The sequence below is a fragment of the Myodes glareolus genome, chromosome 26 (assembly GCF_982192425.1).
Source record: "Myodes glareolus chromosome 26, mMyoGla1.1, whole genome shotgun sequence".
Lineage (NCBI taxonomy): Eukaryota > Metazoa > Chordata > Mammalia > Rodentia > Cricetidae > Myodes > Myodes glareolus.
The window spans coordinates 40479940-40491479 of record NC_142051.1 but is presented as its reverse complement, the minus strand read 5'-3'; the positions used below and the strand labels follow the sequence as shown (position 1 = coordinate 40491479).

Genomic DNA, 11540 nt, shown 5'->3' with positions numbered 1-11540 from the left:
AGGGTAGAGTCATCATCCTATAGAAGCCAAACATTTTCTCTCTCCTTTCAGACAGCGTTTCACTGTGTAGTCTTGGTTGGCCTTAAAGTTATCAAGTTCCACCTGCCTCACATGTCACACTGAATAAATGGAAAATATATATTTGCCATTAAATGTTTTCTTCCTTAAACCCCAGTAGGGAATGAAGACAGAAAGGAAGGGGTCCCCGCGTGCGAACACTCAAGAGGACAGAGGGGCAGGGTACCTTGCTCCGAGTAGGTGCTGTTGAGTTCCCGAAACAGAGGCGCGATGATCTCTGGGAGGTAGGGCTGGACCCGGTCCACTCCAAGGTCCACAGCTACTGCACCAAGAAACTTAAAGATGCAGGTTCTCTGAAAGAAGAAACCTCACTTGAACTGTCTCCGCTCAACACTTAGTCACGCAGTGTTCAGCTGAAAAGCGGAGCTCACTCTTTTTCGAGATGGACATTGTTGCAATTTTAGGTTCAAAATACAAAATCCCAAGGATCCAAAAGTCTCACCAATAACATATACACATTCAACAAGAAACCCAAAGCCCCAAAACAAACACCCCAAATCAAAACTCACAAAGTAAACATCGGGTGTTGTAACTTACTCCTATAATAAATCTAGCACTTGGAAGGCCAAGGCAGGAGGATTGCTGCAGTAGGGACAAGTTTCAGACCAGCTTGAGATACAAAACAAGCACCAGGTAAATGGGTTAGAGCCTGTGTCAAGAAATTGTCTCTAAAAATGGAAAAACAAAAAACAAAACAAAACTCCAAAACCAAATCTGTGTCAAAAACTAAGAGGCAGTCACAGTGACACAGCTCTGACTCCGAGGCCAGCATCTGGGAGAGAGGCAGACAGGTCTCTGTTAATCCAAGCCTCCCTGGCTTAGCAGAGCTCCGGGCCAGCCAGGGCTACACACTGAGCTGAGACCCTGTTTCAGACAGCAACAACAAAACACAGGAACAACAAAGACTTTAGTCGCCTGCTGTACCTTTAAGGGGTTTCTGGGTGTATAAGCAGCTTCCAGCTTAGCCATCCGGGACAGTTTCTGGATCAACCACAGCAGTGTGGCCGGCTTGCCGGGCTCTTCCTTCTCTTCTCCGTCCAACTCCGTCCTTCCGTCTGCACCAGCCTCGTCTTCTGTCACCTCTTTGGCCAGAGCATCTCCTAGCGTGTCCTGTTCTTCCAAGTCTTTCAACTCTCCTTGCTTGTTCCCAGAATCAGGTTCCAGTAAATACAAGACTTTTGCTATGAACAGTAAGTTCTTAACAACCTTAAAGAAGGGAGAGGGGAGGAGGTTAGATCTGGAAACAAGCAAGGCTTGCTGGGTCCTAACCTAACGTGCAGCAACAGAATGGTGGGCACAGCACCATTACACTGATGGCTGCTTTACGTTCTTAAGTCCACAAAGTACCCGAATTCATTCTCCTGTAACGGTTATCATTTTGCTTAGTTCTGTCTTTAAAGTCACAGAAGTAAAACATTTTCCCATGGAAGAAGCATTGCCATTTTATCTTGCACTAATTCTCTGAACCTAATTATGCAGAAATAATATTAACTGATTCATTGAATCCACATTCAACCGTGAAAGATCCCTCTGAGATATTGGTACCAGGAGATAAACAGTTATTATAAGTTACACCAATATAAAATGTCACTAATGGTTAACCAGGATTCAACAGTCTTAAGCCTTCAATGCCAAGTACTCAATTTACCACCCACTGAACGGCTGTCTACTCCTTCCCTGACTCTGCCACATGTAAAGCTTTTCGAGACAGGGTTTCTCTGTCTAAGAGTCCTGGCTATCCTGAAACATGTTCTGTAGACCTGGTGGCCTCAGACTCACAGAGATCTGCCTGCCTCTGCCTCCCGAGTGCTGGAGTATAGGCGTGCCCATCACTGCCCAGCTGAGCATTTACTTTTTAAAGAGAGTTGAGACCCTGTATCCCGGGCTGGCCTCACACTGATGGCAACCCTTCCACTCAATCTCCCAACTAGATCACAGGTGTGAGCTATACCTGTACAGCGCATCTCATCTATGAAAGTACATAAACTATTTTAATGATGGACGATGTTATCTGCTTTTAGGGTCGGCCAGTGGCCAGTTTATTTTATTTATTTATTTATTTAGTATTCATTCATTCATTCATTCATTCATTTATCTTTGCTGATGACAACACTGTTCTTTAGGAGCTGTCCACCTTGCTTTTTGAGACAGGATCTTTTGGGGTCCTGGGGCTAGACTGGCTAGCCTCACTAAGCCTCGCTGATCTAACTGCCTGCCTTAGGGACAGTTTTTAGGTCAATCTTTCTCTTTAACCTCCAGGGATATGCTAGAGGTAGAGGCAGGTGGATCTCAGAGTTCGAGATCAGCCTGGTCTACAGAGCTAGTTCCAGGACATTCAGAGCTGTTGCACAGAGAAACCCTGACTATTGCCTCAGTTCATCAGGAGACCAGCCGGCTGCTTCTCTCACACTGGAGTCCACACTCTTACCTGTTCTCCGAGGGTCTCGTCTAAGAATTTGGAATGCAGCTGATGGCAGGAAGCCAGGGAGATACTCTTCATCTGCGAGAAGAAGGGGACATGAGCAGACAACATTGCTGGTTGTTTAAAACCCACAGTCACCCATTAACAGCTGGGAGTGTGGACACAGCTGAAGCCCGAGCACACCAGGAGGCTGAAGCCAGAGGAGCCTGGGAATTTAAGGCCAGTCTGGGAGACTCACAGTGAGGCTGTGTCCCAAAACCAAACAACACTCCTCAAAACCCCTAGTGATGACGCGTGCAGCAAGTTGCCGGCTGGCGTTTCCCCACCCTTGGGTCAGCCCAAGGGATAACCATAAACCAGAGGAAACATCTCACATGGGTCAGAAGGCAAGGTCAAGGTTTTAGGGAAACTTTACCTGACGAACAAAGCATACAGGGCAACAATATCAAAACCCAAGCCAGGCATGGAGGAATACAAGTCCTTGGACTTGGGAGGACAAGACAGAAGAATCTTGGTAAATTTCAGGCCAGCTTGATTTTAGGCTAACCAGGGCTACGTAGTGAGACTCAGTCTTAAAACAAAGCAAAACAACCCACCCCCCACACACAGAAGAAAATGGTACCTTTTGGTCAAGGTCACTTGTTAGGAACTTGACTGCTACAGGCTCTGTGGGCTTCTTTTTGGCCTTTTTGCTCTTCCATTTTTGAACGAGCTCTTCCGGCTGACAAGATGCAAAGAGCAACCCAAAAATCTGGGCGGCTGTGAGCCACACCCAGTTGTGCGGATGTCTGAGGTGCGCGTGCACGTGACCTGAAAGAACAATATGCATTCTCAGCTGCCTCGCGCTTTTCCGAGTCCCTGGCGGTAAACATGATGCGTGGAGGCCTCTTATGTGCCGGGACTGAGGAGCCAAAGAGGAAAATAACTGTCCTGTTTTCCAGGCAACAGAAGTCAGGGAGACACAGGAAAGAATTCTAAAACTGACTCTGCCTGCTGACTGCCTGATGTTGAGTACATGAAACCCCACAGCTCCCCACGAGCTGGCGCCCAGGAGCGAGCTTCAGAGTCCCAATCCTGGGAGATAAGATGCTGTGAAGAATGCATTTTAGGGTCAGTGATGTAAACAGGGATACAGGTACAAGCTGAATCCTGACAGCGAAGCGATGGCGGGAAAATGGTCATATATTTACTGAATGCTCTCGACCAAGTGTGTACCACGTCAGTTCCCGTAGATATCACACTGTGACGAGGAAATGCAGCTTCAGCTCAGAGACGAGCAGAGACGCCCTAGGGAGGCTGGAATCACCTCACCCAGAACTAAGGCTTCGGTACAGCAAACAGGGCTGCCCGTCATCACCACACTTGGCAAGTGCCAAGTCTGCTGTGGCTGTAACCACGGCATTCTACGCAAAATCCACGCACCGGCTAACCTAGGCTTGTGTATTAAATTACTTTACTTCAGTCCCCACCTCATCTTATCCCTTCTCCCTCCCTCTACTTCTTTTTATTAAAAAGTCCCCCAAAGATAATTCTTATCTGTAAGTCACATCTTTTTTTTTAAAAAAATATTTATTTCCAAAACTAACTCCCAATTAATGTCCTTTGTTTCATAAATGAAATGTACTAGTGAGGAAGAAATACCCCCTCCCCCCCAAATAACTCTCCAGTGTAATAATCTGATGGGCTCCTTTATGTTTTCTTCCTCATGAACTTACATTTACTTTCTGTACTGTTCTTGCTCAGATTTCAAGTATTTCCAATAATTCTATCACAGCTACTGCGTTGTTAAATAAAATACTTACTCCAGATTTTATTCAACATCTCAGAGGGCTTGGTGAAGTGAATAATGTTACATTCCTTGACGAGTTTGCTTATCAGTGTGAGAAAACCAAACAGCAGGCGATCTGCAGCTTTCTCCTCCATCTCCTCTACGATCTAAACACAGGGTGAGCGTGTGCCAGTTAATGGAATGACCTGGAAGTGCCCAGTACATGCGCTCTGCAGCACGTCTGTCTCTGCAGGTTTCCCAACCACGGCAACGGAGATTACTCCCCAGCCACTTACCAATGACACCACTGCAAGTCCACCCTCCACTTGTGATAACCAAAACTGTTTTTGGATATTGCCAATTGTACCTGTGGTAAGACGCCCTGGCTGAGTGCCTCCGATCGTCACCCACCATGGAAGGCAGCTTACTTTAGAGACAGCTTCTCACTGTGCATCAGCACAGCAGGCTGCCCTTGCTTGTTTTGGTGGTGCTCAGGGCTTGGGCATGCTGGTAAGCATTCTTTCAATGAAATACACCCTTAACCCCTAGGCCCCATTTTAAAAAGTTCCAGCTGCACTGGATTCGTGATTTTCCTTAAGAAAACTGCATTTTCAATGAAGTATTAGCTATACCAACTCAACCGAGTGCTTTCATAAACATTTCCCAAGTTCTAGCACCTAGCAAATCACTTACGTCTTTAAAGTTCTCAGGATCAACCTCCTTTTCAATCACAGGAAGAAGAGCTCCAAGCCTTCTCTCGAAATCAACTCCTTCACTCTCCACAAATAAGCCGCAGGCCAGGGCAGCTAGCTGTCGGTTTAATCGCTACCCAGAACAAAGCACAGCAAGATGCAGGATTACAGGAAGGAGGAGGCAGTGTCAGCACCAGAGACAGGAGGAGAGGAGCAGCACGCCGCCCTTTCTGTGCAGTCCTGGCTTCACCTACGTCTATCTACCTGGGCGTCAGTGGGTGTGGATGGCAGGGAACTAGAAAAGGGCTGGCCCATGGGAGAGGGAAAGGAGGGTAAGGGAGGGACTGGAGGATAATATAATAAAACTTCAAATAAGTGGGGAAGGGGGAGCTACTGGGGGTGCGAAGGTCCAAGTCAGATGGGGGCCAGAGTGGGTGGAGGGTCAACCAAGCCAAGTATGGATGAAACTATAGTTTTCAAACAGTAGAAGAAAATAAATGAAATCACAGCTGAACTCCCTAAAAGATGTCCAGCAGCGATGGTGACAGTGTTGAGTGGGACACTGCGTCCTGGACACTGAAGAACAGCAGTGACGCAGAAGCACCAGGGCACTCGTGCAGTGGGTGCCGAGTCTGGTTAATATTAATGATTCTGCGCACAGCTGGTGTTTCTGTCTCTCTGTAGCTTCTTAGGCTCTGGGAGACTAGGAGCATACTATCTACATGACGACACACCAACAAGGCTGTCTGGGACAGGCCGTTTCAACAGTGCACCTAGCATGTATTCTGGTATAAACTATGCACAAAAGCTAAAATGTGTCCAAAAGCAACACTAACCTTTTTCGCTTCAAACCAGGAGGTCACCATACCGAAGAGCCAGTCCCTCTTCTCGACGCTGACCTTGCCAAGCAGGGATTTGATGGCCATGGACGCCATCCTCTTGCACATGGCGGAGCCATCGTTCACCATCATCAGGCAAAGAGGGATGAAGAACATCCCGCAGTTGTCATGGAGCAGGCCCTACGGGAGAGCAGGCACTGGTGAGATACCTGGGTGGGACAGCGACGAGACGCAACAGAGCAGAGCCAGGGCGTCCGGGCCCCGGGTAACAGTACCTGAGGGAAGGTGTCAAAGAGATAGGCAATCATTTCCAAGGCGGATTCTCTTCCAGTTTCGTGTTCATAACTAGGGCGAGAACATTAGGCAGACTCAGTATCTCGTGATTACTCTTAAATTAAAATATCAGCTTGTCACTTATTTCTTGAAGAACTGGGCACTACCCCATTCCCCCAAGGCCAACGACTGCACGGACCATCGAGCTGCCGTTACAGAGAGCAGACCTCTCACAGGAGTCTCAGGGGCGCCGAGAGCAGCAGCACAGAGGAAGTGCCAGCGCACTCAGGCCGTCCTCGCCAGACAGGCCCCACATTAAAGGGAAGAGACGCCACCTCTCTGTTCCTGTGTCTGCACTTACTTCAGCTGAGCAAGCAGGAATTCCAAGTTTGGTCTCAATTTATCACCGAGGGGATAGTCAAGAATGTATTTCAGAAAAACCTAAGAACGAAACACACAGTTGATTATCCAGATTTCAATTTGCCCAGCATTCCCCAGGACGGCCTTCCCGACCTCCTGCCCTCGAAGCTCGAGTCTCAGAACACAGCAGCAGCACCATACACAGCAGTCTTCAGAACCCAGTCAGAGGGTGGCCCTCTGCCTGAAACAGCAAGGCTAGCAGGTGTGGCCCAACCTTCACTACGGTAATAAGTTCTCTCTCCACACCTGTCTGCACTGGACCCTGGCAGGCTCGTTCTGCGCAGAAATTGCCAAGCTGGATACTTTCCGCATGATATCATCAATTTCTGGGACCAATAATTTTCTTGATAAAATAGCCTAAAACATAAAGAAAAAAGACAAACAAATTCATCCACCGATGGATACAGGTAGGCACGATGTTAAAGCAGTCACAGGCAGCTTTCAATCACAATGACAATAATCAAAAGAAAAAGTACAGACTTACAAGGGTTGAAATGGAAAACTCTAAATAATGTAGTAGCTCATAGTACAACAACAAAAAGATCCTCTAATATGATAAACTAGAGCACATGAATCTGTCCACAGCGCCGCAGGCTTGGGTATATATGTATGTATGCATGCATGCAATGACAGGGATTGAACCCAGGGCCTTTCCAATCCTAAGGAAACGTTTTATTACTGAGACAAATGCCCAGGCCCTCTGAAAATGTCACTATAGATCAAATGTTTCAATACTATGTTAGGGGCAGGAGAGATGGCTCAGAGGTTAAGAGCACTGGCTGTTCTTCCAGAGGTCTTAAGTTTAATTTCTAGCACCCACATAGTGGCTCACAACTGCCAACAGCTGTGGTCTCATGGGATCCAATGCTCTCGTCTGGTATGCAGACATACATGCAGACAAAATACCCATAAACATAAAGAATTCTTTTTAAAAATGCTCTATTAGCTTATATCTAAGAAAATCACAATAACTTTGATCAATTCTTTAATTTCAGAAGTTCAAGTAGTATGCTCCATATTATTTTAAGGATTTGATGCACGTACATAAATGTCCAAAACCAACATTTGGCAACACCGTACCTTGAGAAGACCAAAGGCAGTAGCCTGTCTTGTGGTGTCATAAATGTCTTCCTCAGCGTACGCCAGAAGAACCTGAAGCTGTTTCTCACTTATTTGGCAGGACTTGACCTTCTTGACCACGATGGTCACACACTGTAAGTCACAACAGTGAGTCAGCAGCAGCCCCCCAAAGTGAGGTCTAAGGAAATGAAAAGGCCTCAACAACACCTAGGAAACAAATATGACTGAAGGACGGGATGCGGACCCAGTCCCGGCTCTCAGAGGGCGACTGTTTCTCTCACCTTGAAACAATTCACTACCAGGTGGAAGTTCTGGCCCCGGGCAGCCCCCAGTCTTGCATAGTTCTTCAGCAAGAGGAAAAGGTGCTTGGTCAGCTGTCCTGCTTTTGTTTCTATGGAAGGCAGAGGGAACCGCAAGACCCAGATCAGGCACTGCAAAGCGCCCGTGATCACCTGAGAAACAGAATGCAGAGCTATGAATGACTCGGCACATGGGAAAGCGCCCGTGATCACCTGAGAAACAGAATGCAGAGCTATGAATGACTCGGCACATGGGAAAGCGCCCGTGATCACCTGAGAAAACAGAATGCAGAGCTATGAATGACTCAGCACCCGGGCAAGGGGAGATGAGGGAGCATTAGACTGTGCTGAGCCCAGCATGAGCCCACAGAATAGAAGCTTCTCATTTCTGCACAAAACCGGCTTTTTAGATTTATTTATGTGATGTGTATAAGTGAAGAGCCCATCAGTCCCTCTGGAGTTCGAGTTACAGCTGGCTGTGAGTCATGTGGGTGCAGGGATGGACCTGGATCCTCCGCAAGAGCAGTGTTCTCAACTGCTGAGCCACCTCTCCAACCCCAAGTCAAGAAATGACCCCCTTATCACGGCAAGTGAAGGCAGATCCTGAGCAAAAACAAAGTTCTTAAGGATTTGGGTAGACGGGACAATTTCAGGATTTTTTTTTTAAAAAAATTAACTTGCAATTGCTTTCTATTTTCTAGAATGACAATACAGTGTAGCCATCTTTACTAAGTCTGTGTTCTATATACAAAGCCCTCCTGGGTATCCTTAGAGCTGCTACCACCACTGCTACCTTTGTTATTGGAATTTCGATCTCACTGTGACAAAGTAAAGTCTACCTTGAATCAGGGGCGGAGCTAGCAACCAGTTGACCAGAATTGGCCATAGAGATGCCAGCAATTTGGATAGAGAAGACACACAGGAAGGAGAGAGCTAGAACATGAATTTGGGCTTCCTTTTTGGTTATGGGACAAGTGAAGAGATGTGTTTCTTGCTGGGTCTCTGGCCAAAAAACAAGGTCAGTTGGCTGCTCCTGGCTTCTCTAACCTAGCAGTTTTCACCCCCATAACTGATTTTGTAGGTAAATAGAACAACAGAGACTTAGTTTAAATGTATGTTTAGAGGCCACGGGAGAGCGAAGTGAGGCTGCAGGACCAGAAGACCCTTCTGGCCATTGCCTGAGAGGCCAGTGGGATGCTGACATGATCAGATCCAGGGCCCTCCCACGCTAGGTGACTGTTTGCCGTGGATCTACATTACCAGTACACTGTGGACATTATAAATACAAAGATAGCCATGGCGACGCAAGCCTGTAATCTCACCACTTGGGAGGCCGAGGTAGGGAGATCTTGAGTTTGAGGCCAGCCTGGGCTACACAGTTAAGAGTCTGTTTCAAAACCCCCAAAATAAATACACACATAACTTCTGTGTTACGAGACAACTGGCTCAAAATGAGGCTTAAGAACAAGTACCGTCTAATATGGATAAGAACAAGGATGGGGAAAGCGTGCTCCGTGCTTACAGACAATTCCTAAATTCACAGGGGTCAGAGAGCTCTGCAACACCTGACACACTCCCTCTAGTACCCTGCACCCTCACTGGGTTGGATTATGAAGAGAAAGAAAGAGCCTGGTCACTGGGCAGTGGTGGCGCACACCTTTAATCCCAGCACTCGGGAGAGCCTGGTCACTGGGCAGTGGTGGTGCACGCCTTTAATCCCAGCACTCGGGAGGCAGAGGCAGGTGTTTTCCTGTGAGTTCAAGACCAGCCTGGTCTACAGAGTGAGTTCCATGACAGGTTCCAAAGCTACACAGAAAAACCCTGTCTCAACCCTCCCCAAAAAACCCCCAAAATAAACAAAACGAAAAAACAACCTTGGTCATCTGAAAGTCCTGAGCTTAAATCTGAGATTTTTAAGTGATAGCCCGTGCGACTGTGGAGAGGTGGGGGCTCCGGAGTCCGACAGACAGAGGTTTATCCCCTAGGTCAGGATTAGCCGCCAGACCCTAGCTTCCTCATGAAAATCTGCCTTGGGCTGGGTACAAATCTCAGAGGTACAGCACTTGTTTAGTGTACACAAAGACTTAGGTTCATTAAAGCAAAATCTGGAGGCTGGAGATAGAATTCGTTGCTCTTCAGAGGAGCCAAGTTTGGTTCCTAGAACCCACATCAAACAGCTCACAACTGCCTGTAACTAGAATGTCAGGAAATCCAGTGCCTTCTTCTGGCTTCCTTGAGCATTCAAATATATATATACATATACACACACACACATATATATGTATGTATACGTATATATATATATACATATATGTGTGTGAAAAATATATATTTATATAATATATATATATGTGAAAATATATATGTGTATACACACACACATATATAAAAGGAATCTGTAAGATAATGACAATGGTGACCATGTTGAAGATGCAGATCACTGGCCTGGGGACACCACTCCAGGTGTCTTGAGAATCAAATCAGACACTTAAAAGGACTTTCACAGATGTGAAGGGCTCTCCACCAAATGAGACTTTATGTACACGCTGGGGCCCAAACCCAGTCCCTACTGCTCACACACCATGAACCCATGAACTCTGCGGACTGAGCCTTCTTCCCCACAGGTCATCTTCAGTGAAGCAGAAGATAGTACAGTGATGGCTGCACTAAATCCCTTTATAAACTTGGTCATCTCAAGAAGCCCCAGTGGTCCACAGGACAGACAATCCGACACGGACCAACACCCACCTTCACATCCTTGGCGTCCAGGCAGTTGATGAGGACTTCCACAAAAGGGTCCAACATTTCCAGAACATGCTCACTACTAGACTTGACCTTGGAAGTCTTCAGACTCAGATGTAGCAGCTAGAAGGTTTGAAGCAGAATCTGGCATTATTTCCCCGGAACACAAGGTAGGCGAGGTAAAGGAAGGGACTTGAAGAAACAAATGTAACGTTTCAAGATGCTTCTATTTTCAAAATAATAAAAGGAAATGAAGAAATCTAAGAAGTGAGCTCAGAAAGGCAAGTGCGTGGGAACAGAGCCTGCAGCTGAGACACTATTCAGCACCTACTGGACCCCAGGCACTGGCCGGGGGCATGGCACAGCAGTGACCAGGGCAGACCAGGTCCCTGTCCTGAGGACTCTGAGTGAGGCACAGACTCAGGAGAGTGAGGTGGCTTTAGAGCGGAAGGGAAGCGAGGCTCATTGTAATATACGTTGGGACAGTGAGTAGGGCCTGGAGCCCGCAGCGCAAAAGAACCAGGAAAAAAACGCCAGCCACAGGAACTAAAATGACCATTTAAAAAAAAAAAAATTTCTTCATCAAAAAAAAAAAAAACTAAAAAAAAACAAAAACAAAAGCAAAACCAACCAACCAACCAAACAAACAAAACCAAAACCAAAACCGTGCTATTCTAATAACTACCAGGTCATCAAAGATGGGCCAAGAGAGGTGGCGCACACCTGTTATCCCAGCTCTCAGGCTGAGGCCGGCAGACTGCTGGCAAGTGTTAGCCCAGCCTCGTCTATACAGAGAGATCCGGGTCAGCCAGGGGTGCCTACTATTGGAATAGTATTGGTAGAGACAAACAGTAACTCAACAAGGGCACCCAGTGTGTCTGCAATTAATTCACAGTGTAGCATTTGTGCAGAGGCGAAGGGCACCCA

The 11540-nt window shown here is 46.9% G+C and overlaps 1 protein-coding gene across 1 annotated transcript in view; it reads right to left on the bottom strand.

Annotated features, from left to right (window-relative positions):
* Positions 1-11540, bottom strand: part of Utp20 (UTP20 small subunit processome component) — a 76250-nt gene that overhangs the window by 1795 nt on the left and 62915 nt on the right. Inside the window, exons 48-60 of the mRNA XM_087901995.1 lie at positions 10620-10736; positions 7854-8024; positions 7573-7704; positions 6739-6849; positions 6434-6513; positions 6075-6144; positions 5797-5979; positions 4962-5093; positions 4303-4435; positions 3123-3310; positions 2507-2578; positions 1003-1284; positions 245-371 (exon numbers count right to left, since the gene is read on the bottom strand). Coding sequence (XP_087758121.1) covers positions 245-371; positions 1003-1284; positions 2507-2578; positions 3123-3310; positions 4303-4435; positions 4962-5093; positions 5797-5979; positions 6075-6144; positions 6434-6513; positions 6739-6849; positions 7573-7704; positions 7854-8024; positions 10620-10736 — 1798 coding nt within the window. The remainder of the gene's footprint in view (positions 1-244; positions 372-1002; positions 1285-2506; positions 2579-3122; positions 3311-4302; positions 4436-4961; positions 5094-5796; positions 5980-6074; positions 6145-6433; positions 6514-6738; positions 6850-7572; positions 7705-7853; positions 8025-10619; positions 10737-11540) is intronic.